Consider the following 27,745-nt stretch of genomic DNA (forward strand, 5'->3'; position numbering starts at 1 on the left):
TACCCTGAAACTCAGTGCCTTCGAAAGGTACGACACTGGTTACACACAATAATATTGAATGACTTATATCCTATATTAAGATACATACTCAGTGCAATCTCTTTCTCCATCACAGACAAGTGAAAGTCCACGGATCACGTAAAGTTTGATGAACCTAGGCCTTGTATAACTTCTACAAGGGAATAAGATGAGAGACTAATGTAAAACCTTCAGATATTACAACTATTTCAAAATGAAATTGCTTATATCAGACGTTCTAGAACAACCACAAACTTGTAGTCACAAAGTCTCTATTTTCTGCCTCGAGAACAATAAATTAATCTGAAGCTTTGACAACTCTTTTTCATCTTGTGCATTTTACAATGTTCTGCAATGCCTTCCTCATTTAGGTACTATATCCAATGAATGTCAATTTTTTTTATAGAACATATCATATGCATCTTCTCCATAAAATTCAGCAGACATAAGCATGACAGCACACAGAGTGCTTTGGAATTTTGATTTCAAACAGGAAGTACACGATGCAGTATCATTCTTTATAGTAAAAAATGGATTTTAATAAAATAAAAAAAAAGAACGATATGAACCCAAACTGTGATGAACAATTCTTTAGCTTTAGACTGTAACCAATAACAGTGAAACTAAGAAGCATCTGCAAAGTGAAAAACATTGTATCAAGGATTCCTGAATCAGCTATAACACATTCACTTGCTCTCGGCATCGTACAGGTCAGTTCTGAAAGGATCTATTAAGGCAACATGAGGCTAGCAATGATTTACCCAAAATTAAGTGAAACAATCATAAAAAAGAGAAGGAAAAGTTTCATTGTGTGTGTGTGTGTGCACATGTGAATTATCGGTGTAGTAAATCTTGTCATTTACAACCAAAACACTAGCATCTTGATCAACATTTATGTGTGATCATCTTTTTTCACTTGTTAAATTGTTGAAATCAAAGCCCTAATATTAAATATAAAAATAAATAAAAAAACATTAGTCCAATCCTTAACCTTCAAAAGTTATTGTTCTTGTCTGTATAGCTATTTGACTCTTTAAAAACAGCCCGAAAGGTTCAATGCAGACTCGAAAGAATATCCACAAGAAATGCTCTCTAGCCAAGAAGACAAGTAATTCCCCGTCTTGCTGAATCTAGACTGCACTACCTCAAACCTAATAGAAAAACTATTACATGACTAACACAGGAAAGTTCCCTGATACTTCGAAATGTCAGATTCAAATCCAAGTTGGATCCTTCCAAGTGTAAAATGTCACATCCATGCCACACCAGGATGTGTATATGGGTAGTAGAGGCTTGCTGCAATGCATCCTTCATAAAAATTCTACATTAACATGTTGTCACTATGTAAGCAAAAAAGGTCCTCCGGTAACAAAGTCTAAAAATCTCAACACTATCACATTGTGGTTGTACTTAAGAACTACACTTGCTTACATGCTTGAACCATATATACAAATAACCAAACTAGCAACCAACTTAGCTAAATTGGTAAGACGTGTAGTATTGTTCCTACGTCCTAGGTTCAAACCCACTAGAACCCAACTTCACCTTGCTAACCAATAACCCCTTGAAGAAGACTTCGAGATCCATTTAACTTAGGGGTTAAAGAGTTGTTTTCTTTATTTTTTTATTTCAGTTTTAATGTTCTATTAATGAAAGATAGATTAGACTTTTTCTATTTAATTAGGATTTTAGATCACTTTAAGAGAGTCGGCCAACCACTTAAAAGGGTAGAATTAGAATTTCAGTTATTTTATTAAGTTCTTCTGTAAGTAGAGGGTGTTTTAATTTAGGAAAGTTCTTTGCATGATTTAATTATTAGTAGGTGTAAGTAATTTAGGGAATTTGGAGGGTTGTTTTTGAAAATTTCCTGTTTAGGTGGGATTTGGTGAGTCCTAATTTAGTTCAGAAAGTTTCTTTTTAGTTGATTTCTATTTTAAAAGTTAAAAGAGTTCTATAAAAACTCTTAGGTAGGTTTTCTTTAAGTATAGATCGCACTAGGATTTATTTGAAGAGATTTGTATGAATAAAGATAATTTTCTTTAGTTTTATGGGTAAATTCTCTTTATGGACTTGCTTGGTGTAAGTTCTCCATTATTCTTGGTGTGATTCCAAGAAGCCTTTGACGTGATTCCAAGGTTTTATCATTCTATCCCTTCTCTTTTTTTCTACTTTTCTATGTTTTTTTGTTTTAATACACATGTGCAGCCCAAATACCCCGGTAGAAATCAGTATTATTGATGGGGACATCAAAGGTCCATTGGGACATTAGATTGTATGTTTTATTTAGTTTTATGTTTAGGAGAATCTATTTTAGTGATTATGATTAGATTTTTAGCTTATTTTTATGGTTTTTTCTAGTCCATAGTCTTAAATGGATGTTTGGGGTGGTTTGGTAACTTTAGTATGTCTTTTTATTTAATTTATAAGAGTAGAAAATTTAAGAGATAAAATTTCAAAAATTAGACTATTTTTGTAATTTATATTTAAGTTAAGGATAGCTTAGGTATTTTTCTCTTTAGGATTTTCTTTTACTATTTAAAGATATCTATATGTTATTTAGAGGAGATTTTCGAACACAATTTACAGAATTTTCTGGTTTCTTATTTGAAAGTCAGTGCATTCAACTTGACGTTGCCATGGAAATCATTGGAGTGATTCCAAGTTATATCTATCATTTTGTTCTTTTTAATCTTATTCTCTTTTATGTTCTACTTTGAACACATCAAGAATCCGACAAGAAACCCATCAAATACTTCCTAAACCATAAACATATGCATTAATCACTTTCCCAAATCTACCCATACTCTATTACTTAACCCTATTTCATACCCATAAAACCTAATTACAACATCCCTAGCAAAATATTGTAATTGCAAAATTGTGTTTTACATACCTTATTGGCCTTTGTTGAAAACTTTCATAATAGCCAATAAAACCTTTTCTTGAAACCATTTTCCTTCAATCCTTAACCTAGCAATTGTCATTGATCAGGAAGGAAATCCAAAAGGAGGGTGAGTTTTTGGTGCAATCGCTTAGGAATTGAGATAGTTGACTTTTACTAAAATGGTCTCATTAGCTCTTGAGGTGTTATAAATACTAATGAATGAGATCATATCATGTTACCCTATAACCCTAAATCCCAAATCTTAATTACAAAACGTCGTTACTAAACCACTTAACCTTAACCCTTTTAGGTTTACCTTAAATCTTTACGGTAATCCTATCATCGCCGAATCCTTAACCCAAATCCCAAATAAGATTCACCTACCCCAGATTACACCTAATTCCTTCTTTGTCCTGCATCAACTACTACCTAAGAAATTCTATTGAACCTTTTTTTCCTTATTTATTAATTTTCTTGAATTCAAGAACTCTTAAAGTCTAGATTCTCAAACCTCAAACCTAATTGTTTTTTTTTTTATATATACTAAACTTTTTACCCTATAAACCTAAATCATTAATTCTAATTGTAAAACATCATAATTAAACCCCGCTACCCAAACACTTTTGGGTTTACCTTAAAAATTTACAGTAATTCTATGGTAGCCTAAATTCTTAACCCAAACTCAAACAAATTCCCTATTCCGTATTACATCTTCCCTTTCTCATGCATCAACTTGGTATCAAAGCTTAAATTCAAAAAAACATGAATCAACAAATCGCATTGAGGGAAGAGGGACTCAACAGGTATGTTTTTAGAGAAACTAACAAATATATTTTCAAACTGACATCAAACACGTTACTCTTGAGCATACTATCACAATGCCCGTGAGTGTATTATATAGAAAAAAGTAAAACGTAGGCAACTACGTGAACAACGGGATGGAGAGCTCAAGTGACAATTTATATTACAAGTGCAACTATCTTGGATACTATAAATTACAGTGACTGAATTGGGATAATGAAACATATGGGATCAAAGTCCATGAGAAGGAACTTAAGGTGAGTAATGAGAAAATCAAGGAAGAAATATATGAGTTTAGCCCCATTGAGAGTGAGATTGATGAGTGTGAAGCGTCATTATTTCTTCACGAAGAATATGCGCCATTTAAATCTAAGTCGCTAACAGAGAAATTGGATAAAATACTATCAAACCTTGATGAGTCGACGAAGTCTCCAAGTAACCATTGGAAGAGATTGTAGTGCCACATTTTATCTCCTAAACTGGCTTTTTCCTAAGACAATCTAAGTAGAGAATGTCGAAGATAAGCCATCGATTTATCCCATACGTGGAATACCTCAAAATATCAATTGTAATTTTTTTTCAGAGACCACGAGCCCTGCAGTTTTATATTTGGTTTGATGGTTTCTACATGTGGGAAGAAATCAAATTGAAAACCCCACTCCGAGATGAATTAAAGTGGAAGACCCCATCCTGGGATGCATGAGATTTCAAAGATCTCGTGTTTATTACATTGGGAAGACTCCATATTGGGAAGAAACATGCGGGTTGTCATTAAAGCATAGAGGATGCATCCTTTTGTGTTATAGAGCATAGCAAAATCATAGTGCAGAAGACTATTGAGATTTCATTTGCTAGGGAATTAAAATTTTATTTTGCTAGTGGCGACATCTTCCCATTGAGGAGGATTGATGAGGATATCGATACCCATTTAACTTAAAGGTTAGGGGTTATTTTCTTTTTTTCTTTTTTTGTTTAAAGAATTTTATTAATGGGGGTAGATTAAACTTTCCCTAATTAATTATGATTTTAGATCATTTAAGTGAGTGAACCAACCGCTTAAAGGGTAGAATTAGAACTTTTTTATGGGTAAAGATAATAAGTAGAATTAGATTTTTCTTTATTTTATTAAGTCCCTCTCTAGCTAAGCATGTATTTTAATTTAAGAACTTAATTATTTTGGGTTGATATAAGGGAATAAAGAGTTCTCATTTAATTTAGGAAGTTTCTTTTTAATTGGTTTATGTTTTAAAAGTTCGAGTTTTATAAAAGTTCTTAGATAGGTTTTATATATATATTATATTAAGATTTATTTGGGGAGATTTTTATGAATAACGTTAGTTTTCTTGATGAATTCTCTATATGAAGTTGCATGGAGTGAGTTCTACATTGTTCGTGTGATTGCAAGGTTCTATCACTCTATCCCTTTACTTTTCTTTTAATCTCCTTATCCATGTTTTACGTTTAATACACATGTGCAACCCAAATATCCTTATAGAAATCAATATTGTTGCCAAGAAATTCTACAGAACCTAGTTTTTTTCCCTTGAATTCAAAAGCTCTTGAATTCTTTGAATCCCGAATTTATTTGTTTAGTTTTCTCCATCCTAAACCTTTTACCTTATAAAACTAAACCTGTAACCCTAATTGCAAAACATCATAATTAAAACCCATAATCAATCCAATTTAGGTTCACCCTAAACATTTATGGTAATCCTATTCTAGCCCGAATACTTCATCCAAACTAAACTGCCAACCCGTCTTGCATCACCTTTACTTATCAAAAAAATAAATAAATAGTAAACCAAGAAATGATTCTCTTCCTACCCCAACGAACGAAGTTTGTTCTAGACTAGCAAACCATGAACCAGAATCTGATCGAAGAAAACTGAAATTTTAGAGAAGAAAATAATTGTCCTTATTCATCATAATGCTTGAGTACAAGGTATATATAGCAAAGAATACTAACAAATCTATAACTTACTTTCCTATAAAAGAGCAAACTCTAATTAGAATACTAACAAATATGTAACTAACTTTCCTATAAAAGAGGAAAATCTAATTATTGTAAAAAACAGAAAAATATGCCTAATCATAATCTGAGATACCTACTCAGATTTTATTAGACAGAAAATAAAATATCCTAACAGTTTTCCTAAAACTTCGACACCCCTCCTCAAGTTGGTGCATAGATATCAATCATGCCCAACTTGCTAACAAGAAGTTCAAAGTTAAGTCTGAATAATCCCTTGGTGAGGATATCAGTTATTTGCTACGTTGTTGGAACAAAGGGCATACAAATAGCTCCATCATCAATTTTCTCCTTTATGAAGTGTCTATCAATCTCCACGTGCTTTGTACAATCATGTTGCACTGGATTCTGTACAATGCTAATGGTGGCCTTGTTGTCGCAGTACAATTTCATTGGCTTATTAATTGGCATTCTCAACTCTTCTAGTACCCTCTTCAGCCATAACATCTTACAGACTCGATGAGCCATAACACGATATTATACTTCGGTACTGCTTCTCGCAACCACGTTCTATTTTTTACTTCACCATGTGACCAAGTTACCCCATACATATGTGCAATACTCGGAAGTAGACCTCCTGTCTGTAACTAAACCTACCCAGTCTGCATCAGTGTAGGCCTCAATGCTTTGTTATGTGGTCTTCTGAAAGAGTAAACCTTTGCCTTGTGTACTTTTTAGATATCTCAGGATTTGATAAACTGTTTCAAGATGTTTCTCATAGGGTGAGTGCATAAACTGACTTACCAAGCTCACAGCAAATGCAATATCTAGTCGTGTATGTGATAAATAAATCAGTTTTCCTACCAATTTTTGAAACCGAGATGTATCAACTTGATCGCCTTCTTTATCATCTCCAAGTTTTTTATTGGGATCAATTGGGGTATCTGTCGGCCTACATCCGCTCATTCCAGTCTCCCTAAGCAGATCAAGAACGTACTTTCGTTGTGAAACAACAATTCCTTTCCTCGATCAAGCAACCTCCATCCCGAGAAAGTATCTTAGAGATCTCAAATCCTTGATCTTGAACTTTGATGCAAAAGACTTCTTCAACCGACTTATCTCAACCAAATCATCCCCAGTGAGAATTATGTCATCTACATAAACGATCAACACGGCTATCTTCCCATTTTGTGAGTGTCTCACAAACAAGGTATGATTAGCTTGTCCCTGAGTATACCCTTGACCTTTAATAAACTGAGAAAACCTCTCGAACCAAGCCCTTGGTGACTGTTTCAACCCATATAAGCACTTCTTTAGTTTGCACACTTTCGAGCCAAATCTACCATCAAACCCCTGGGAGGAGTGCATCCATATATACCTCTTTCTCCAAGTCACCATTAAGGAAAGCATTTTTCACATCTAATTACTATAGAGGCCAATCAAGATTTGCTACAAGTGACAGGAGAACTCTCATAATATTTAGCTTTGTTATAGGTGCAAAGGTTTCTAGATAGTCAATGTCATAAGTATGAGTAAATCCTTTGGCAACTAACCTAGCTTTATACCTTTCAAGTGATCCGTCTGACTTGTATTTAACAATGAACACCCATTTACACCCCACTGTTGTTTTCCCTCTGGGTAGATCCACCATTTCCCATGTCTTGTTTTTCTCAAGAGCCTTCATCTCCTCAAAAACAGTCTCTTTCCACTCCGGAACCTTTAGAGCATCCTGTAAACTTTTTGGAATCTTCATACAAGACACTTGTAAGGTAAAAGCAAAGAAATTTGGTGAGAGATTTTTGTATGACACATAATTTGATAAGTGTCTGGTACATGACCTTACACTTTTTCAGACAGCAATGGGAATATTAGAATCAGAGGACTCACTAGACTCAATCCTACGACTCATGGACTTGGGACCAAGATCAGAATTAGACCGAACTGGTTGTGCACACTTAGAAGAAATGTTACCTGGAGGATTTGTCGATTCATGGCAGTGCAAGAGATCAATTGACTCTTTCCTTTGAGTTGTATTCCTTGGTGAATAGACAATATCAAAGGGTATTAACCCTTTGTTTTTGGTACCTGTTTCTTTCCTATTTGTTTCGTTAGAATCATGATCATCATGAGACTGCATTCTAGATGGATTTTCATTTTCATTATTTAAATAACTTGATTCGCTCAAATCTGGTACAATAATATTTGGACTCTCCACATGAACCAAGGCTGTGGGAGAATGAACAACTAGTATTTCCTCAAGTTGAAAATATTTTAGATGGTCAGAATCTTCATTTTTCCTCTCCCCTGAAGATGAGTACTAAAAAAATGTGTTTTTCAAAAAAAGTTACATCCTTAGTAACAAACAGTTTTTTAGAAATTGGGTCAAAACATCTGTATCCTTTTTTGTTAGAAACATAACCAACAAACACACATTTCCTAGCACGGGGTTCAAGTTTTCCTCAGTTGTGATCATGAATGTGAACAAAAACAGTACACCCAAATATTTTTAAAAGCAAAGATAATAAAAGCCTATTTGTCAGATAAAACTTATGAAAAACATTCAAAGGAATTTCAAAGGTTAAAACCTTACTAGGCATTCGATTTATGAGGTAAGTTGCAGTAAGAATGGCTTCGCCCTAAAGATATTTAGGTACCTTACTTGTAAAAAGTAATGCCCGAGCCACTTGGAAAAGGTGTTTATTTTTTCTCTCAGCTATTCTGTTTTGTTGAAGAGTGTCATTAGAAGAGGTTTGATGAACAATCCCTATTTCCAAAAAAACTCCTAAAACTTTATTAAAGTATTCTTTGCCATTATCGCTCCTAAAGATCTGAATTTTCTCATGAAATTGTGTTTGCACCATGGTGTAAAACATTTTAAAATAGTTTTCACTTCAGATTTTTCTTTCATTAGATAAACCCAAGTTAACCGTGTATGATCATCAATGAATGTAACGAACCACCTTTTTTTAGAAATTGTAGAAACCCAACAAAGTCCCCAAACATCACTGTGAATCAAAGTGAATGGTTTAGAGACCTTGTAAGGTTGCGGAGAAAAAGATGCACAATGATGTTTAGCAAACTAACAAATCTCACATTCAAAAGAAGATAGACTTTTATTCTGGAAATTTTTTTGAAACAAGTACTTTAAATACTGAAAACTTGGATGGCCTAGCCTATAGTGCCATAACATTGTTTCACTATCCTTAGAAACAGAAATAGAATTGAAACAGGAATGGTGATCTTGTCTACTCGAGTTGATCCCATTTTCAAAGACAGAGTCCAACACTTTCTAGCACTGCCAATCGTCCTCCCTGAACTCAACTCCTAAAACTCACAATATAAAAGATAAAAATTAACACAACACTTATAATCAGACGTTATTTTACTGATGAACTATAGTTGCAAGACAAGTTAGGAACGTGAAGAACATTATGAAGTATTAAGGAAGGAGAAATATGAATAGATCTGAATCTGACTATAGCAGCGAAGGAACCATATGCAATTTTGACCTTTTTGTCGCTTGCACAAGGACTGTAAGAGACATAACTTTGAGCAACCAACCACAACCTGTCATATGGTCGTTTGCTTTAGAATCGATGATCCAAGAATTTTCTAAATTTTGAAAGACAAATTCACTAAGAAAGGTAGAAGTGAAAGAATTACCTTTTTGAGCCAAAGAACAAGACGGGTTTACAGACAATTTTGGAGATTGAAAAAGTTTATATAAATGCTCTAACTACTCCTTCATGAATGGGATAGTTTCCGAATTGATTTGGTGCTCCTGAGATTCATCTATTGTAGTATGAAAAACACGCCCTTCTCTGCCAGACTTCTTCCAATTTGGTGGTTTACCGTAAAGTTTCTAACAGGTCTCCTTTGTGTGTCAAGGTTTTTTGCAATGCTCACACCATGGCTTCTTTCGCTTATTTCCCTCAGAATCTAATCCCTTAGTAACAAAGGCCGAGCCCTTTGGTTCTTGGTTTAGACTATACTCTGGATTCCGCAACATGATTCTTCTTCGAGACTCCTCACGCCTGACTTCAGACAAAACTCCACGAATGGAAGGCAATGGCCATCGACCCAAAATCCGTCCCCTAACTTCATCCAGGTTCCGATTGAGACCTATGAGAAACATGTAAACCCGATCATTCTCTTCCATTTTTTTGTGACGAGCACAATCATTGGGATTCTCCCAATCATCATCATAACATTGATCCAATTCTTGCCATAAAGTCACCATCTCATTGTAATAGATGGTAACCTCACAATCGCCTTGCTTGGATTGCCAGAGTCGTGTCTTCAAATCGAAGATTTGGGAAGAATTCTCCAAGTCTGAATAACAATCTCACACAACCTCCCAAACTTCCTTGACTATCGGTAAAAAAAGGTAGGGTTTCCCAATCGCTGGTTCCATAGGATTGACAAGTCATGCAATAATAAGGGAATTTTCAGATCGCCATTTTTTCAGGGATGGATCATTTGAAGCAGGTTTTGTCACTTCTCCTGTTAAATGCCCCAATTTTCCTCTTCCATCAATTGGCAATTTCACGGACTGTGCCCACTTGAGATAATTTTTCGTATCAAATTTGTGAACCGTGAGTTGTAGGTTGGAAGTCTGGGAGAGATAGTCACCATTTGACGTCAAAACAACAGATTGAAAGCTCTCTGATAAATATGCAAAAACAGTAGGATTTCTTGTTGCGCTGGTCATCGCCGTTTTTGCCATGATGAAAAAACTGGATTGGGAGCACGATGCTCTGATATCATGTAATTTTAGAGAAAAAAATAATTGTTCTTATTCATCATAATGCTTGAGTACAAGGTATTTATAGCAAAGAATACTAACAAATCTATAGCTTACTTTCCTCTAAAAGAGGAAAATCTAATTAGAATACTAACAAATCTGTAACTAACTTTCCTATAAAAGAGAAAAATCTAATTACTGCAAAAAACAAAAAAATATGCCTAATCATAATCTGAGATACCAACTTAGATTTTATTTGACAGAAAATAAATATCCTAAAAGTTTTCCTAAAACTTCGACAAAAACCAACAAACCAGGCAACATCAATCTAACACAGAACCAGTGTCAGTTTTGATGTAAAACTCAAGCGATAGTGCGATACTAATAATCGGTACAATGTTCTAAAAATTAACCAATGCAATTTGTCGCCACTAATAAATTTATATGAAATTCAATCAAACTAAACCTTGTGACCTCCACAATTAACTTGCATCAATAGCTATTAAAACCAAAATAAGTCATTCAAGTTGCAATATGCTAGTAGCAATTAACTTAGTTGAAACTTAAATCTATGTTCTTAAAGAATTAATGAACAAGTGAGGAACCAAAATATGTTGTCTAAAATAACAATATGATGCATAAAGATTATAAGGCAATTAATTATTGATGCATGAAAAAATGCCTAATCTAATGTTTATGCAACCACAATTCAAATAAGAAATTGTTAAATCCTTAGGCAAATCACAATCCTATAGTTAGAGCTCCTTTAAGTGTTTGAATGAAGGAATCCCCATGGAAGTTAAACTTCCGCTAGCTTTGGGTCACAATTATCAATTCAAGTGAAGACTCTTAACTCTTTCGAGGATTTAGAGAAAAGTCTAATGCTAAACTAAAGTTCTCTACGCATGCATAACTTATGTTTCCACAGCCTTTTGCTAGGAGAAATGACATCTCATTAGTGTTGGAATTTTTTGTGCATATCAAATTATTTTCGCACATTTTGCACCTTCACTGTACACTAATGCTAAAATCCAGCTAGATGGAACCATGTTTCCCTTGGTAATAGAGATCTGAAGAGTATGGAACTAACAAATTGCCAAAAACAATAAATGAAATATATCGAGTGGTGGTGATAGGACTACCCATTGGCGAAATTTAAGCTAACCCAATACATGTGATTGGAAAATTAAGGCCATGGGATGTCTGAGGGGATCAATATTGAAAGCTTGTGTACCCTACATGAATGAAGAAACACATCAAAGGGGATAGGTCTTTCATGTGGTCGAACACCACATGAAAAACTATACTCTCAGGAGTCCTCAATGAAAGAAGTTCATGTGTCACATCTTGCAAGAAGAAGAAAGCTATATCAAATTAAGGCTCATCCATGAATACACCAAACATAGCCCAAAGAAAGCTAAAATCCTTTTGCTTGTCAAGAATGAAGTCTCTCACAACAAGATTCATTCTCAAACAATAATCATTAATGATTAGTCGATAGCCAAATATGCCTATGCGGTTTTCTTATATAACACTCAATCAATCACTACTTGAGTGATTTAATTGCAAAAATCACTCTTGGCACCTTGGCACAATAAGACCTTGAAACTTTGGCTTTACACAGTTTTCTTCTCAAAAGAAATGGAGAAATGCAATAAGGTGTGCTTCCCAAGATAACCTTCCCCATGGCTAACATGAAATTAATGCTTTGATTGAATCATCTCTTATTTAAGTAAAGCCAAGTCTCCTTTCAAGGCTAAAAAGTCATGTACAACAATAAGAGGTCACATGTACCAAACCTACAAAAATGGGAAGATCATGTGAGTAATACCTCAAGTGGCTTTGTAAAACCCTTGCTTTTGATTTGTATGTCTCTACAAATTGCATAAACACCCCCCATTCCTACAACAACCAACTTTATTGTTCTCTTTTGTTTAAAAACTTTAAGTGCAAATTTGTACATCGACTCTAAGAGATACTACCAAGTCAATCTAAGGCCCTTAGACTTGGATTTGCTCATACAGAGTTAGACATGAAGAAATTTATGTATTAGTTTCAATGGCATTCCTTGTACACATGATGACCCAAACCAATTCTTTATTGATGCTTCATCTAGTAATTCCTTGACCAATTAAATACAGCAACACGGAAAAAAAAAACAAATGGTAATGTAGGAAACAAAGGATTATCGCCATTTAACTAAGGATCAGATAGTAAACAACAGAGTAGTGGCTTCATCTCCCTGCCTAAACCAAGTAAATGGTCCTTGCACCAAACACAAATGGGGTGCAAGAAAAGACCTTTAAGGGTGGAGGTGTGTAAAGAGGGAAGAAGAGAAAGCATGTGAACTAGGAAAGAAAATGCTAGCATGAGAGTCATTTTTTCCATTCTCCAAGGTTCCATTTATAAAATGTTGCTTGGGTAAGAAAAGACGAAAATGCTTGTTCCTGACATCAACCTTTGGTGACAATGTGACGATAGAAGGGCATTTTTTTTTCTTTTCCTACCCAAGCAAAAGTTTGTAGTGGGAAAAAAATGAAGTCCCATTCTAGCGTGTGAGTGTGCGTAAACTTTTCTCAATTTCCTCCTCACCAACCTTAGAAGTCTCTCCCTACACAATTTCATGAAATAGTGCAAGAGCTTCTAAAAGTCATTACTTGATTTAAGCATAGAGCAAAGCCATCTCACTTTTGCCTACTGCACATATAGCTAATCCTCATGCTCACATGGCACAACCTTATCTACAACCTTACCTTTGATGATTAGTTAGACTTGCATGGCCAAAGAGAATTGATGCTAAGAGCAAATGGAACCTTCAATCTGCCAGATCGTTAGCATCAACATCATCTCAAATCTTTAAATGACGGTTGTCAACCATGTGCAAGAACATAAGGGATGAATAAATAATGCCTATAACTTGAAGGTCCATAAGATAGCCAGTTCACGGTCATTAACAATATCAACATAAGAGCTCATCCATTAATGTATTCACAAGCTTCTCATCAATCGCAATACCTGTTCAATTCTCTTAGACGATTAAATTACAGAAACCCTAATAAGGTTTATATAGAAAATAAATCCTAAGAAAAGATAAGTTCTCTTTTTAAATCTCATCATGATCTTAATTTAATGCCAATGATCTAATCTAATCTTCTTAAATATGATGAGATGCATCACAATACACCTTACTATAAAAAATCATATCTAACTACATCAATACCCTCCCACAATTGCATATTCCTTTCAATAAGGAATGCACGATTGCTTACATTTAATCTCAAAGTCTCTGATCTTATTTAATGAATAGTTGATTTTGCCAAAAGGCATCCATCTTACTACTGATAGTCTTCACCTATTAGTTAATATATCACTTTAACGCCCCACTCGTCATGGAGTTCGTTATAACCAATAGTCACTAGATTAGATTGTTATGATCTCTCCCAAGAACATGTGGTTTGAGTATCTCATAATGGAGATTATAAATGATTAAAAATAAATATAATTAGGGAGATACAAATTTATAGAATCGAAGGTTGGGATTTTATTAATTGAACTAAATAAAAAATATAACTTAAATAATAAATGGATTGGACTATAGCTTTAAGCTCATCAAGGTATAGGAACGGAATTATGGGCTTGGCTTTAGGGGGACCAATCCTACAATTTTAAAAGAGGATGGTGTGAGATGTTAATAGAAACCAATTCAAGTCTATGCTTTCTACAATCATTAAACCATCCAAGTTGGTGGTTTTGGGAACTTTGAAATTTGGGATCTTTGAAACCTTGACCTCTAACCAAGGAGGTAGACAAGGTGATTAACAGTTGAATATGTAGTTGGGGCATCATCAAGGATGGGGGAGATGGTATGTTAAATCTCTTGACAGTCTAAAAGCTTCTCCTTCTTCTCAACAATCTCTTGAGCAGGGTTGAGACTTGGCAATTTGAGGAGTTGGTCTCCAACCTCTCAACCTACCACAGTTTTTGAGAAACCTTGGGACTTCAAAAGCTGAGAACGCAACAAGCTTGGTGGTTGATCTTGGTTGTGGAGAGATTGTATAATAACATCAATGGGGGTATTAAGAGAACGTTTTATGGAAATGAGTTGGAGATGTGGATATTGAGAGGCAGGTTACAAGAGGAAGACAAAAAAAGATGAAGTACGATCTTATGCACATGAGTTATTCAATGAAATTCCTATTAGTGTGAAACCCGAGAATAAAAATCTGTTGGTAGTGATGACACTGCTGGCTAGACGGCATATTAGGATCGTGTGCTCAAGAGAACTTATGTTATGTAATAAGGTGTCTCGTGATACACCTTATCATATTCAAGAAAATTAGATTAGGTCATTATAATTATAGACTAATATAAGATTCTAAGAGATAGATCTTATCTCTTGTTAGGACTTATTTTCTATATAAACCATATTAGGGTTCCTGTAATTTACTCATCTAAAAATCCATTGATTTTCATAATTTCACATGGTATCAAAGCGGATCATGCGATGAGTTTTGCTACATTGATTATAGATCTTGATATACCATTCTTCCATTGGAAGACCCTCATCAATCATTCAACACATGCTCTATCTATTAAATGTCTTATCAAATAAATGATGTACGATCAACCAACATCACCAAGCATCTTTCTAAATGTTTGTTGATCTAATTGTAGTTTGCAATAAAAGATTGTTCTTAAAAACTAAATGAAAAGAGAAAGAAAAATAGAGTTTGATATATCATCTCTAATTCCTTTAGCATGATTCTTGCTAGTGATGAGATCTGTTGTCTTTCTAGATCACAAATGAATTGAAGAAGACAAGATCACTTGGGCAAGTCCAAGTAGTGTTGGGATGGAAGAGGTCATCCTGACAGATGTTTGGGATATAGAGTTATGCAGCCACCATGCCACCCTCCATGTTAATTGTTTCAGCTATTGAGGTTCCAATGAACTAAATTTAGAACATTAATTTCAATGGGATCTTCATGTAGTGGCCAAGCTTGAAGCCACTAAGGAAGGATATGGTAGGATCCATGCTTATAAATCCAGAGGTTTTGAAGGGAATGTTGGCCATGCTTGCTCGTAAATTTTGGAACATTGAGAAAAATACAAGTGACATAGGGGATCCATTCTCTTTTTTTTTGCAGAACCTATAGCCTAAACAGTTTTCTAATCCCCCACTTCTATTGGTATTTCAACCCCATCCTTTTGGCTAAAACCCAAAACCCAGCCCATTCTCTAACTCCTCAGCCCATATCCAATTAAACCAACTCATTATTTTTTCCGCATTAATAAAATCTCCACCTCCTATTTTTTCATGGTCTTCATTTTCATAATCTCTACAAAAAATAATCAAATGAATGCTTTTGGGGAGATATTATAATAGATCTGATTTAATGACCACTAGCTTTGACAGACTCCATGATGAGTAAGACATGATTGTGATAACTTCACAAAAAGGCATGACTGCAAGTAGCGGCAATGGATGCTCATAAGCAACACCAAACATTCAATATATGAGATCAAATACTTCGGGATTAAATGTGACCAATTGCACGTTTGTATCTTACTGAAAGGAGCATACAATTGTGGGAGGGTGAGTATCAGATATGAAGAATTATTATAAGGTGTAGTGCATTGCACTAGAACATTTTCTTGTGAGGATTAAGATAGATTTTAATTAAATTAGATTTAGATATCAATATTAGAGTTTGCTTACTTATCAAAAAAAAAATTTAGAGTTTGCTTCCATTTAAGATTGCTCTTATTTTTCTTTATCAGCTCTATTAAGGTTCATTGTAGATCATCCAATAGAATCAACATAAATCTATTCTTCCACACATTCGTGCATTGAAAGTTTGCTACACGTGATGTGTAGTGGGTGAGGTGGTATAGCTCCCAGTCTGAACCAAACTGAAAGCGCCCTCGATCCGCGGGGTGCGCGGATCCGCTTTTGACCCTTGAGGTTTGGGAGTCGCCACCTAGTTATTACGGTCTAGGAACCAAACTGACTCTAAAATGGATAAAAAAACTAATCTACTACAGAAAAACTGAATCCGGGGATCACATTACGGGGTTGGAAGGTGTTAGGCACCAACCCCGCCCGGCCAATGCCGATCTCTACTTATCCCAAATAAGACTACATTGCTAATGACAAAACCTAGATAAAAATATAACAAAATGTACCTTCGATACGCAAAGGTTCTATTCCCTCAAATCTGGTGAAACTGCTCCTTGTATCGTACTCCTTGCTTCGTTCTGTCTCCAGATCTGATTTCTGATCTCTGAGGTAAGGTATCTCCTTCTTGGATCTGGATTCTTCGAATTTGTTATGGATTCTGGGTGTTTTTGAAAGGCTTTTAGGTGTTTTTTAGGCTAAAATCAAAGCATGGGTGTTAGGTAAGGAGTTGGGGCTTCAAAATTAGGGTTTTGGGGAGGTTGTGGAGGCTTTTTCACCTATTTTTTCTAGGGTTTTTTCTTTGATACCAAAATAGGGTGTGAGGACCTCTATTTATAGATTTTTTTTAGGAGTTGATGTAAATAGAATTAGTGTTTGATTAGAGTTCTTTTAATTAGAGTTGTATTTTAGTTAGAATTGTTTTAGGTAGAGTTGTATTTTAATTAGAATTGTTTTAGGTGGAGTTATGTTTTAGTTAGAACTCTATTAAATAGAATTATTATTTAATTAGAACTCTATTAGGGTTTTTGACTTTTGGTCTTATTTGATTGACTTTTAATATTTTGACTTTAGTCTTAATTGATTGACTTTTAATATCTTGACTTTAGTCTTGCTTAATTGACTTTAATTTTGACTTTAGTCTTACTTGATTGACTTTAATACCTTGACTTTAGTCTTGTTTGATTGACTTTAAATTTTTGGAGAACCCCCTTCTATTATATCTTTAATTTTTTGGACCCCTAAATGGTTAAAGAAATATCTCACGAACCCTCAACAATTTTCCATGAAAGCCCGATTGATCGATTTTTTTAATTCAAAATTTTAAATTAATTTCATCAATGTTTCACTTTAATTATTTAATGTTTTATTTATTAATTTCGAAATTTTTTAATTATGAAAATTGTGAAATTACCGTTTTGCCCCCGGAGAGGACTTTTCACGTTTTAAGTCGGTTTTTTATGTTTCAGGATGTTTTAGAATCGATTTTTCGTAAAGAATTCAATGGAAATATTGGTTTGTGTCATTTATGAAATTTTTTGTGTGAAATGGTCATGAACTTATGAGGGGCATTTTCGTAATTTTGGCGAATTCTGTGAAAATTGGCGAAGTGATTTATTTGGTTTCGATTTGTTGTTTTATGTGTTCGAAAGAGTTTTCCTAAGCATAACGTAGGCTCTAGGGTCGTTTTGATGTTAGGGGTATTTTGGTAATTTGGTCATTTTTGGTGATTTTTATTGTAAAACTTCTTTTTGGGTCTGCAAGATGATTTCAATGTTTCTGGAGTCGTATTTTCCTAGCGTAGCGTGGTTTCTAAGGTTTGTCAGTTCGAGATACCTCATCCGGATTTCTGAAACATTTCTGGTAACAAAATAAAGCAATGGAATAAACATCCATCATTGGGAACCATTGCGATCGAGTTGACGAGTTGATTAATCAGGCGAGTGCAAAAATGAGGTGTCTACACAAACCAATGGTCGTTTTGAATAGTTGCAATAAACCATGAAACTGATGTATAAAGAGACCAATGAAGAGAAGTGTAAGGATAGCAGAGAGAGCATGATATGAAAGAGAGGCCTATAATGGGACTTTTTTTTCCTTCACCAATTCCCAAGGGTTTATTTATACTTTTTCCTAAGAAAGAAATAACGAAAATGCCCTTATCTCTCCAACATCCATAGACCAAGTTGGGGTTCGAGAATAAATTGGCAAGGGAAAATTTTGAACATACAGTAAAATCGAGAAACAATCAATAAAAATCGAGTTAGGGTTAAGACCATATAACTGTTCCTACTAGGAGTTGTTCTCATACTATATAATTAAATACCATTGTAAATTATAATAGTAAATAACGAAACTCCATATTAAATTACAGCAAGTAACCGAAGGCCTACAACACGATCACATTTTATATTACTCAAAATATAAAAAGATTACAACCATGAGTGCAAGTTAAGATTCATGAATCAATCAAAATCAATGTCATCTTCATTTGCATACTCATTATCTACCATTTCAACGGTAAAATGATCACCATCATCTTTATCAAGGTCATCTTCTCTTACTACTGCATCCAGGTCTCTTTACTTTTTCCAATTTAACTACAAAATTTGTGATTTAAACGTGATGTTCATGATTTAATCGTGAATTTCGTGAAGTTGAGACTTACTGAAAAAGTAATGATTAAATCGATGAAGGAAAATGTCACAATTTAATCGAAACTTTTTCAATAAGTCGCAGATTTTGGTGACTATGCCAACATCAACCTTCTTGGTGATGATCAGCTAAATGTATACCATACACCAGTGTAACATGCCTTAGGGCTACTACCAACTCATTGTCTTCTAATGGCAAACCGGGTAATGTGTTTTCTTCAATGTAGTCGAACCAAAGTCAAGACGTGTGCAGGTCAATCTCTTACCCTCCAAACTTAGACCTTCTCACCCCACCCCCTTCTGTGGATAGAAATATTCTAATCAAATCACTTAATATGGCATGAAATGGAATCAGTAGCAGACATCTTGTGTCAACATAAATGCTAAGTGGCCAGCATGTGCACATGCTTGGCATGTTGTAGCTATGTGTCACACTAGAACCACTCCCCATGTGTCAATCCATTTTGCACCATCTGCAAAGGACATGCCATTATTTGTGCAATTACAAGCTAGTCTTCTATCAACCAATTTTGCAGCATCATGAATTGATCTGATCAAAAGCTTGTGGGAAGCTGTGAAGACACTCCAATTGCTCAAATTTTGCATCTCAAATATTTTCCATACTCAAATATAGAGTGCATGTCATCACCCATCATATACTAGGTGGTGGCATGAGCAAACACACGTCTCACAAAGGGGCTTGTTTGTAATCTAAAATATTAATTAAAGTGCTTTCGAAGTTTACATAGTAAAAAAGATATTTTTGTAATTTTGAAAACTAACCATCGTGATCTTTTATCCATATTACCGTGGGATTGCAATTTTTTTGGTTTTTGACCAAAATGACCCTCATTATATTACCTTTAAGAACAAAGGCGAGGCCATTATATATATATATCTATTATTATAATGAGAGAAGGGGGAGTAGAAGTGGTTCGACACCAAATTTTGGATCCCACGAATGCCCCCACCTTTACATTTAAACTTAATATAATCAAGGTCATTTTGGTCAAAAACCAAGAAAATTATGTCATAGAGCCCTTGAATCGCATAGGTTAATTTTCAAACTTACAAAAACATCCTTTACTATGCTATATTCAAAAACCCTTTAATCAATTTTTAAAAATACAGATAAGCCCTTTTGATAAATGTGGATTATCTTTCTAAGTACACTCCTATATTATAACATTAAGTATTATATTATCTCAATTCATGGAATGCATAGTCATTTTATTGGGTTTGAAGGATCAATAGGACTAATACATCATACAAGTGTCGAATACTACACCTGTTCATGTGTCCTTGTTAGTAGGTAGACAGGTCATTCTTTGCCCTAATAAGTTATTCCATGGCTTATTATGAGAAAAGAGAACACATCATCTGTATAAAGATAACACTCCTATCTATGGGGCAAATGAGCCCTACTTATAATATCTCACCATCATCAACAAAGCCTTATCCCAAGGATATAATATCTCATCAACTTGAAAGGAAATCCTCAAAACTGACTCCTAATTCTGGAGCAACAACAAATTGTATAAATAAAAAACTTTTATCTTCAACACAATGGATACAATGCTATTAACTGTGCTTTCAGACATAAAACCATTCCTCCAAATAGTAGAATGAAGAAGTCTCCAAAGATTTAGTCTCAAGATGAAAAGAATAGCTATACCATCTATAGAGTTCAAAACCTTTTTGGAATCATCCACCTAATAGCACGTACTTCAAAGAAAACAACATACCTCCTTAGAGAAGCAAAAGTGAAGTATCAAGTGGTCCACCAATTTAATGTTTTCTTCTTCTTTTTTTTTGCTTTGGCGGGCCACACGTGCCATCCCACCCAACACATGTACAATATTAAATAGCCACCTTTTGGTAAAAGGGCATATAGAGTTTTGAAAGCATTACCTGGGGAGAAAACTCAGTCAGCCTTACCAACTTAGCTAACCCTTAGTGGTGTCCACAAATTTAATGTTGGATGTAAACATAAGGCACATATTAGGAAGGGAGAAACACTCACTAAACAGATGAATCATTATGAGAATCTTATCAAGCATTGCCAACCAAATAACAATTAACACTTTAGAAGGAATTGGGAAGTTGCACACAAATCAACTAGGAAATACTAGCTTTTCAAGGAAGATAACAGTCCATGGAATGATTGACCCAAAAATGTCATTGTGATTCCTCTTCCAAAGTCTGGAAGAAAAATTCTCACAACTTGGCCAATCAAAATTATCAATTTTCAAGTTGTTGAGAATCTTTGTAGACCCAAGTTCCAAGAAGATTTGCATTCTCTTACAAGGGCCCCTTCACAATATGAAATGGAATAAATAAAAAGGAAACTCCCAAAACTTCGGAGATTCACCATAGCTAACCTTAAATCAAATATCATCACTGATAGAGATGAGTCTTAGAATCCTTTCCAATCCCACTATTATAAGGATCGTCATCTTCAAATCCCACTATTATAAGAATAAGGTCTACTTCCATTCCACGTATTATTAGTTAGCATACTTAGTTTCAATCACCCTACTCCACAAACTAACTCTTTCCTTTCTGAACCTCCAAAAATTCCCCCAAAATAACAACGTTATTGTCCTTAAAATGTTAGATGCCGAGCATGGTATTTGATTTCAGCAAGCATACTTTCCAATCAACTAAATCAAGTTTGTGCATATCCTTCCCATAGAAAATCTTAAACCAATTTCTTCAATTTATTGGATACACATTATAATGCACTACACAGACAAAATGTATATTAGAAGGTTAAATAAGGTGCTTCTTGTTAGACTTATCCTGCCCCTTTGGATAAGCAAATCTTCTTCCACGAAGCAAGTTTCCTTAATCACCAAAGCCTAATTACATTTAGCCTTGTATTTTTTATGGGATTCCCAAGATAGGATGTAAGAAAGTGAATAGTTCTACAACTGAAACTACCTGCCAGCTCTCCTAAATTGCCCAAATCACAGACCTCAAAAACTTAAATGTTTCAAAAGATGAATAAAAGGGTATGGTATGCCTAAAGGCAACTAAGTACACATGTTTTATTCCTCAAAGAATCGTCAACACATTAGTGGAAATATCTAAAAGTTGAAGATGAGAAATAACCCGACTCACCACCTTAAAAACTTCAATCACTATACCATCTATTGTCTTATAGATCACCCTACCAAGAACTCCTACAACCAGAATGAATAGGATTAAAGTTAGGGTCATCGAGTCTCACACATTCAACAGCCCTAAAAAATCCATTGACCAAAATAAATAAATAAAAAAGAAGTCATTTTCAATACATAAAATTTTATCCATCTCTATTTAAACCAAAATCCATCCTGCCCAACATCCAATCCAAGAATCTCTGATGTCATGGTCATAAGCCTTTTCCGTATCTATATTATACAAAATGCCTAGATCACCTTCACGAGGCTTACATTAGTTCATAAGAAGCACTCAAGACTCCACTTGACACACGAGGGGGGGGGTGGTAATTGGAAACAAAACCTACTTTAGTTTAGAAGACAAGTCTTTGAACTTTATCTTGTAAACACATACAACTAGACTAGTAGGCCTATAATTTGTCAAGGCTTCTACCCTTTCTCCACTGTCCATTAAGGCTTTTGCCCATTCTTCCTTAAGGATAAAGGTGATAAAGATATCATTGATTAACCAATCCGTTTAGATCTTCTTAACTATATGTATGAAATCGCCATTGTCAATGCCCCCATGCCCTTTAAAAAACACAAAAGGGTATATGTGGCCTGATGCTTTATCATCTCCCAACAGCAACTGCTGCTTTAAAGATTTCTTCTTCATCAAATGGTCTTTCCAACCAACAAGCAATCAAAATCATTGTTTTCAAGCATTAGTCTCATAGAGCAAGGCTCCAAATATAGCTTAGAATAAAATTCTAGAATTCATTCTCAAATCTCCTCCTCTTTCTCCAAAGAGACCCATTAATCATAAGGTGTGAAACGTTATTGCCACCTCCTTTGGCATGGCAATATGATGGAACAAGTTGATACTTTTTTTTAACTTTTTTAGAGCACCTAACCCTTGATTTCTCCCTCCAATAACCTCCTCAAGTCTCACTAGTTTGAAAAGCTCCATCTTAGCCATCACCTTTCTCTTACATCCTCTGTTGAGATGGACCATCATTCTTCCTTCCTACCAATAGAAGGATCTCCTAAAATAGAACATCCAATCTTCAAATCAACAAAACCAAATGTGTTCGCATTCCTTCAATATTGCTTTGAATGATGTTAACTTCATCCAAAAGATGAAACTAGTACTCCCCTAGAAGCTAAGGGGTCTCCCATTATGAAGCATATTTTTGAATGAAATTTGAATATCAGAGATAAGAGAGCTATAGAACATCAATAATGGGGACATCAAAACTTGAAGGGTAGATTTTATTTTTATTTTTATTTAGTTTTCTGTTTTAGGACTTTATTTTTATGTTTCTTAGGCTTATTTTAATGTTTTATTGGCCCATGGTCTTAGTATAATGTTAGGGTTAGTTTGGTAAATTTAGTTTGTCTTTTATTAAAGTTTACGAGGGTTGAAAATTTAGGAGAGAAAGTTACGAAAATTAGGTTATTTATTTGATATTTTAGTTTATTAGGATTCTTAGATTTATTTTCTTTATATATAAGATTGTATTAGGATATTTTTTTAAAAGAGAGTTCATGAATAAAGAATGTTTATATCAATGAAGCGAGTTCTCAATTGTTCTTGGTGTGGTTCCAAGAAACCCTTGGTGTGATTCCAAGGTACTATCTTTTCTACCAACTTCTCATCTTTTCATTTTTTTTGTGTTTTCTTGATTTTCTTGAAATATTAAATTTTTATTCTTGAATTCTTGAAACGTTTTTTCTTTATTTGATAAATACAACTTTTATTAATGGGGGGACAAGGAGTCCTCAAAAGGAACACATGAACAAGAGGAAGCATAGCCAACAAAAGCAAAAAAAACAATAGAAATTACAAGAGAAAACACAAGAAGTAAAGGAACTACTCACTAATCAAAGTCTCCCATCTAAAAACAGAATCTTCAAAGAAAACCCCACAAAACTCCTTGAATTGCTTGCACCAATAGAAGAGCAAGCCAATGACATTAAAGATAACCTCTTGCAATGTGTTATCCTTCCTGTCGAAAGTTCGGGAGTTCCTCTCTTTCCACAAGCCCCAACAGATTGCAAATGGTGTTAAATTCCAAAGAATACTTACCTTACTACCATGAAAGGGATTCTTCTAAACAAAAGCGGTTGGCACCAAGGAACCTTAAAGAGAGAAGCAATGGGACCAAATTTAATAACTTGCAATGAATGAAAATAGGATCAACAAGCAACAATAATCAATCAATGCAAGACCTTTACACCGAAGGACATCGACCGTGGGGAGTTTCTTTAAAACCGCCAACCAAAAGAGAAAGGACACTTCGGTCGGCACCTTAGAGGCCCAAATAGTAAAAGGGAAACAAACCTCTTGGTTGCTTTCAAGAAAGGAATAAAGAGATTTGACGAAAAAACGACCATCCATACGACCTTTCCAAATTCCTGCGATCAATCCCATCAATCGAAGGACTCATTAAGACTAACAAATCCAGGATAGAAATCGCATCTTTGATTTCCCATTCATTTAATCTTCTTCTAAGACCCAAATCCCAAGACTCGTCCCTCTCGTTCGGGACTAAGAAAATAGAAATTGGCATTCTTTTCCTCATAGAAATAAGTATAAGCCTGGAAACAAGAGCTGCCACGAAACATCACTACACCAGCAATCTTTCCAATAGAGAATATAGTCTACTCTCCCAATCTCGAAGTGAACATGCTCACCCAAGATATCTCCCTCTCTCGATATGCCTTTTCGAACCCCACAACTAAACGTGATGTTGCTAGGTAAACTACTCCACCTTCTTCTGTCCTCCCCAAACTTCGCTACAACAATTTTCCTCCAAAAGCTCTTCCTTCTCCAATCCAAAGCCCCAACACCACTTCCCAAGCAAAACTTTATTTACAAACCTAAATCTCCTAAAACCAAGACCTCCTAACTTCCTCAGAAGACGCATTAACTTCCAATTCACAAGATGAAACTTTTTATTGCCCAATCTATCATTCCACATGAAATCTCTAACTAATTTCTCAGGCTCCAACTCAATCTTCATTGGTAACACAAACAAGGATAGGAACTGAATCGGAATGCTAGACAGTGTGTTGTCGAAAAAGGTTCATCTTCCCCCCTTTAGACAAGTATCTAGCATTCCATGCACTAAGCCCCTTTCTCACCCTCTCAATCATGACCTCCTAAACCGACAAGGATCTCTGCGTTGCTCCCAAAGGGAGACCCAAGTAGGAACAAGACAAGGATCTAACTTCACAACCCAAAAAATCAGCCTAAGCTTCAATTTCAAGGACTTCCCCTATAACCTACAGGTTGCTCTTTTTCAGATTAATAGGCAAACCAGATACCACCTCAAACCAGCAAAGGAGACCCTTGAGGAAACAAACCTAGCTAGTCTTGGCATCTTAAAAAAAAAAAAACAACTAACATATCATCTGTAAATTGGAGGTGAGAGACTTACGAGCCATTATTAACGACATCAAAACCAGATAACACTCCCAAGTTGGTGGCACGATAGAACATTCTACCCAAGGCTTCGACCACAATATTAAAAAGAAAAGGGGATAACGAAAACCTACAAACCTCAGCCCTTAATCCTTTTCATATTTCCTTAACCTTTAATCTATATCCTACAAACCTTAATCTGAACTTTTCCCCTACCCTATTGAAAAATACAATAATTACAAAACTTTTCATTTTACCTTTTGGGATTACCCTATCTTAGCCCATTTCCTTAACCCAATCCCAAACCAAATTTTCCTAATCACCCTTATTTTCATCTTCTTTTCTCATCATCTTGCATCAAATTTGTATCAAAGCCTAAGTTCAAGAAACAGAAAATTAACAATTTGTGTTGAGGAAAGATGGACTTGACATGGATGTTCTAAGAGGAACTAACCACAATGTTGTCGAACTTACGTCAAGCATGCCACTCTTAGGTACATTTTCGCATTGCCCGTGACTATATTATAAAGGAAAGCAGAGAGCACAGGAAATTACATGATCAATGTAATGAATAGCTCAGGCAACAAAACTTATACTCCAAGTGCAATAGTTTTGGACACTATAAATTAAAGTGCTCAAACTAGGATAATAACGTATAAGGGATCAAAGTCCATACGTCTAAACTCAAGGTGGGTAATGAAGAAATCTATGAGCCTGATTTAATATTTTATTTGCCCATGGTTTTAGTATAATGTTTAAGTGTAGTTTGGTAAATTTAGATTATCTTTTATTGAAGTTTATAAAGGTTGAAATTTAGGAGAGAGAAGTTACGAAAATTAGATTACTTATTTTGTATTTTAGTTCATTAGGATCTTAGATTCCTTTTCTTTATATATAAATTACATTAGGAATTTTTTTTTTTTTAATTTATGAATAAAGAATGTTTCTTTCAATGGATTGAGTTCTCCATCATTTTTTGTGTGATTCCAAGGTACTATCTTTTTTAACACCCTCTCTTCTTTTCCACTTTTTATTATTTTTTTAATTTATTGAAATCTTGAATTTTTGATTCTTGAATTCTTGATTCTTGCTTCTTGAAACCTACAAACCTCAACCCTTAATCCTTTTCATATTTCCTTAACCTTTAATTTTTATCCTACAATCCATAATATTAAACCTTTCATTTTATATTCTATTCAAAAATATAATAATTGTAAAACTTTTCATTTCACCTTTCGGGATTTAACCTATTCTATCCTATTTCCTTAACCCAATCCCAAACCAGATTTCTCTAACCCCCTATATTTTCATCTTTTTCTCTCATTGTCTTGCATCAATCAAAGAAGTACCAGAACCATCACCCATGTGCATGAATTACTTGAGCAAGTGAACAACATAGAAATGAGTACGATGTGGTGTTCATATCAATCATCAAAATACCAATTAAACCAATGGATACAAATCAAAGAAAAATGGTATGATTTAGATACCAAAGAACAAACTGATCTATTACCCATAATTTCAATAAATTCAAATCAAATTAGAGCCCAAAACGAGATGAAAGGATACACCAAGTAAAACCCATGAAGGAAACCGCCAGCAAGGACACCGGTGAATAATCGATCCCGCAAAACTGGGTTCTTCCGAAACGCGATTCGAACTGAAATTCAGAAACACCCAACACAAATCCCAAACATTAACGGCAGACAGAACTATCAACAATAATCTACTAAAAGCAACAAAAATCTATGAAGAAATCAAGTATACCCAATCTGTAAAACCATTATATGAAGATAAACCCAGACAAGAGACTACACAAAAAAAAAAAAAAAAAAAAAAAAAAAAAAAATTAAAGAAAGGAAAGCTTACTGAGAGGAAGAGCAGGTGCATATATAAGAGGTATTAAGAACTTGATAGGGGAACCTCTGTTTTGTCTTCTTGCGACAACCTCTCTTCAATGAAATTTAAAAATGAAAATCAGAAAAATGTAAACTTTTTTACAGGAATTGTACAAATATGAGACTTAAATTAGGTAGAAAAATAAAATTTAAGGCTTTACCCGTTGGAGAGATCAGAAGGAGATGCCATGGCAGTGGCAGACCAAAACAAACGCTCTTTAGCGAGAGGGAATTTGCTGGATCAAAACGGAGGCCGAGATTATTGAAAGGGTTTTTATTTTATTATTTATTAGTCGTGCTACTCGCTCCAAGTCCAACCAAATACGCTCGCCCACTTAAATAGAATCTTTAAAAGAAAGATGAAATTACACAAATACCCTTAAATTATTGCTCAAAGCACCCACCTATTTCTCCTTAATCGTACCGAGTGAAAAAGCCCCCAATTGAGGGCTGTTCGTTTTAGCTTCAGAAGCCGGCTCCGTCGGCTTTTTTGACTTTTAAGCAGAAAAAGCGGGATGAGCACCGTTCAT

General features: G+C 34.8%; 1 protein-coding gene across 3 annotated transcripts; it reads right to left on the reverse strand.

Annotated features, from left to right (window-relative positions):
• Positions 1–27,537, reverse strand: LOC147388949 (SH3/FCH domain protein). 3 transcript variants are annotated; one of them, XM_086418201.1, is made up of 4 exons: positions 27,377–27,537; positions 27,187–27,269; positions 26,831–26,977; positions 1–172 (listed from the first exon to the last, which is right to left on the reverse strand). In XM_086418201.1, the coding sequence occupies exons 1-3, from the start codon at positions 27,403–27,405 to the stop codon at positions 26,853–26,855; spliced, it is 237 nt and encodes a 78-aa protein (XP_086274327.1). In that variant the 5' UTR covers positions 27,406–27,537; the 3' UTR covers positions 1–172; positions 26,831–26,852. The 3 variants fall into 3 exon arrangements, with proteins under 3 accessions (XP_086274327.1, XP_086274328.1, XP_086274326.1); XM_086418202.1 differs by lacking the exon at positions 1–172 and adding an exon at positions 385–735 and having other exon boundaries at positions 26,887–26,977; XM_086418200.1 differs by lacking the exon at positions 1–172 and adding an exon at positions 4,651–20,658.
• Between the last annotated feature and the right edge of the window lie 208 nt (positions 27,538–27,745).

This window comes from Akebia trifoliata, chromosome 12 (assembly GCF_017979445.1).
Source record: "Akebia trifoliata isolate Shusen 1 chromosome 12, ASM1797944v1, whole genome shotgun sequence".
NCBI lineage: Eukaryota > Viridiplantae > Streptophyta > Magnoliopsida > Ranunculales > Lardizabalaceae > Akebia > Akebia trifoliata.

Bases quoted from the DNA above. Each gene is read 5' to 3' on its own strand.
- LOC147388949 (XM_086418201.1), bottom strand. From the start codon at position 27,405: ATGGCATCTCCTTCTGATCTCTCCAACGG. The intron at 27,270-27,376 runs GTAAAGCCTTAA...ATTTCATTGAAG, and splicing joins CCTTCTGATCTCTCCAACGG to AGAGGTTGTCGCAAGAAGAC. The intron at 26,978-27,186 runs GTAAGCTTTCCT...TCTGAATTTCAG, and splicing joins TGCACCTGCTCTTCCTCTCA to TTCGAATCGCGTTTCGGAAG.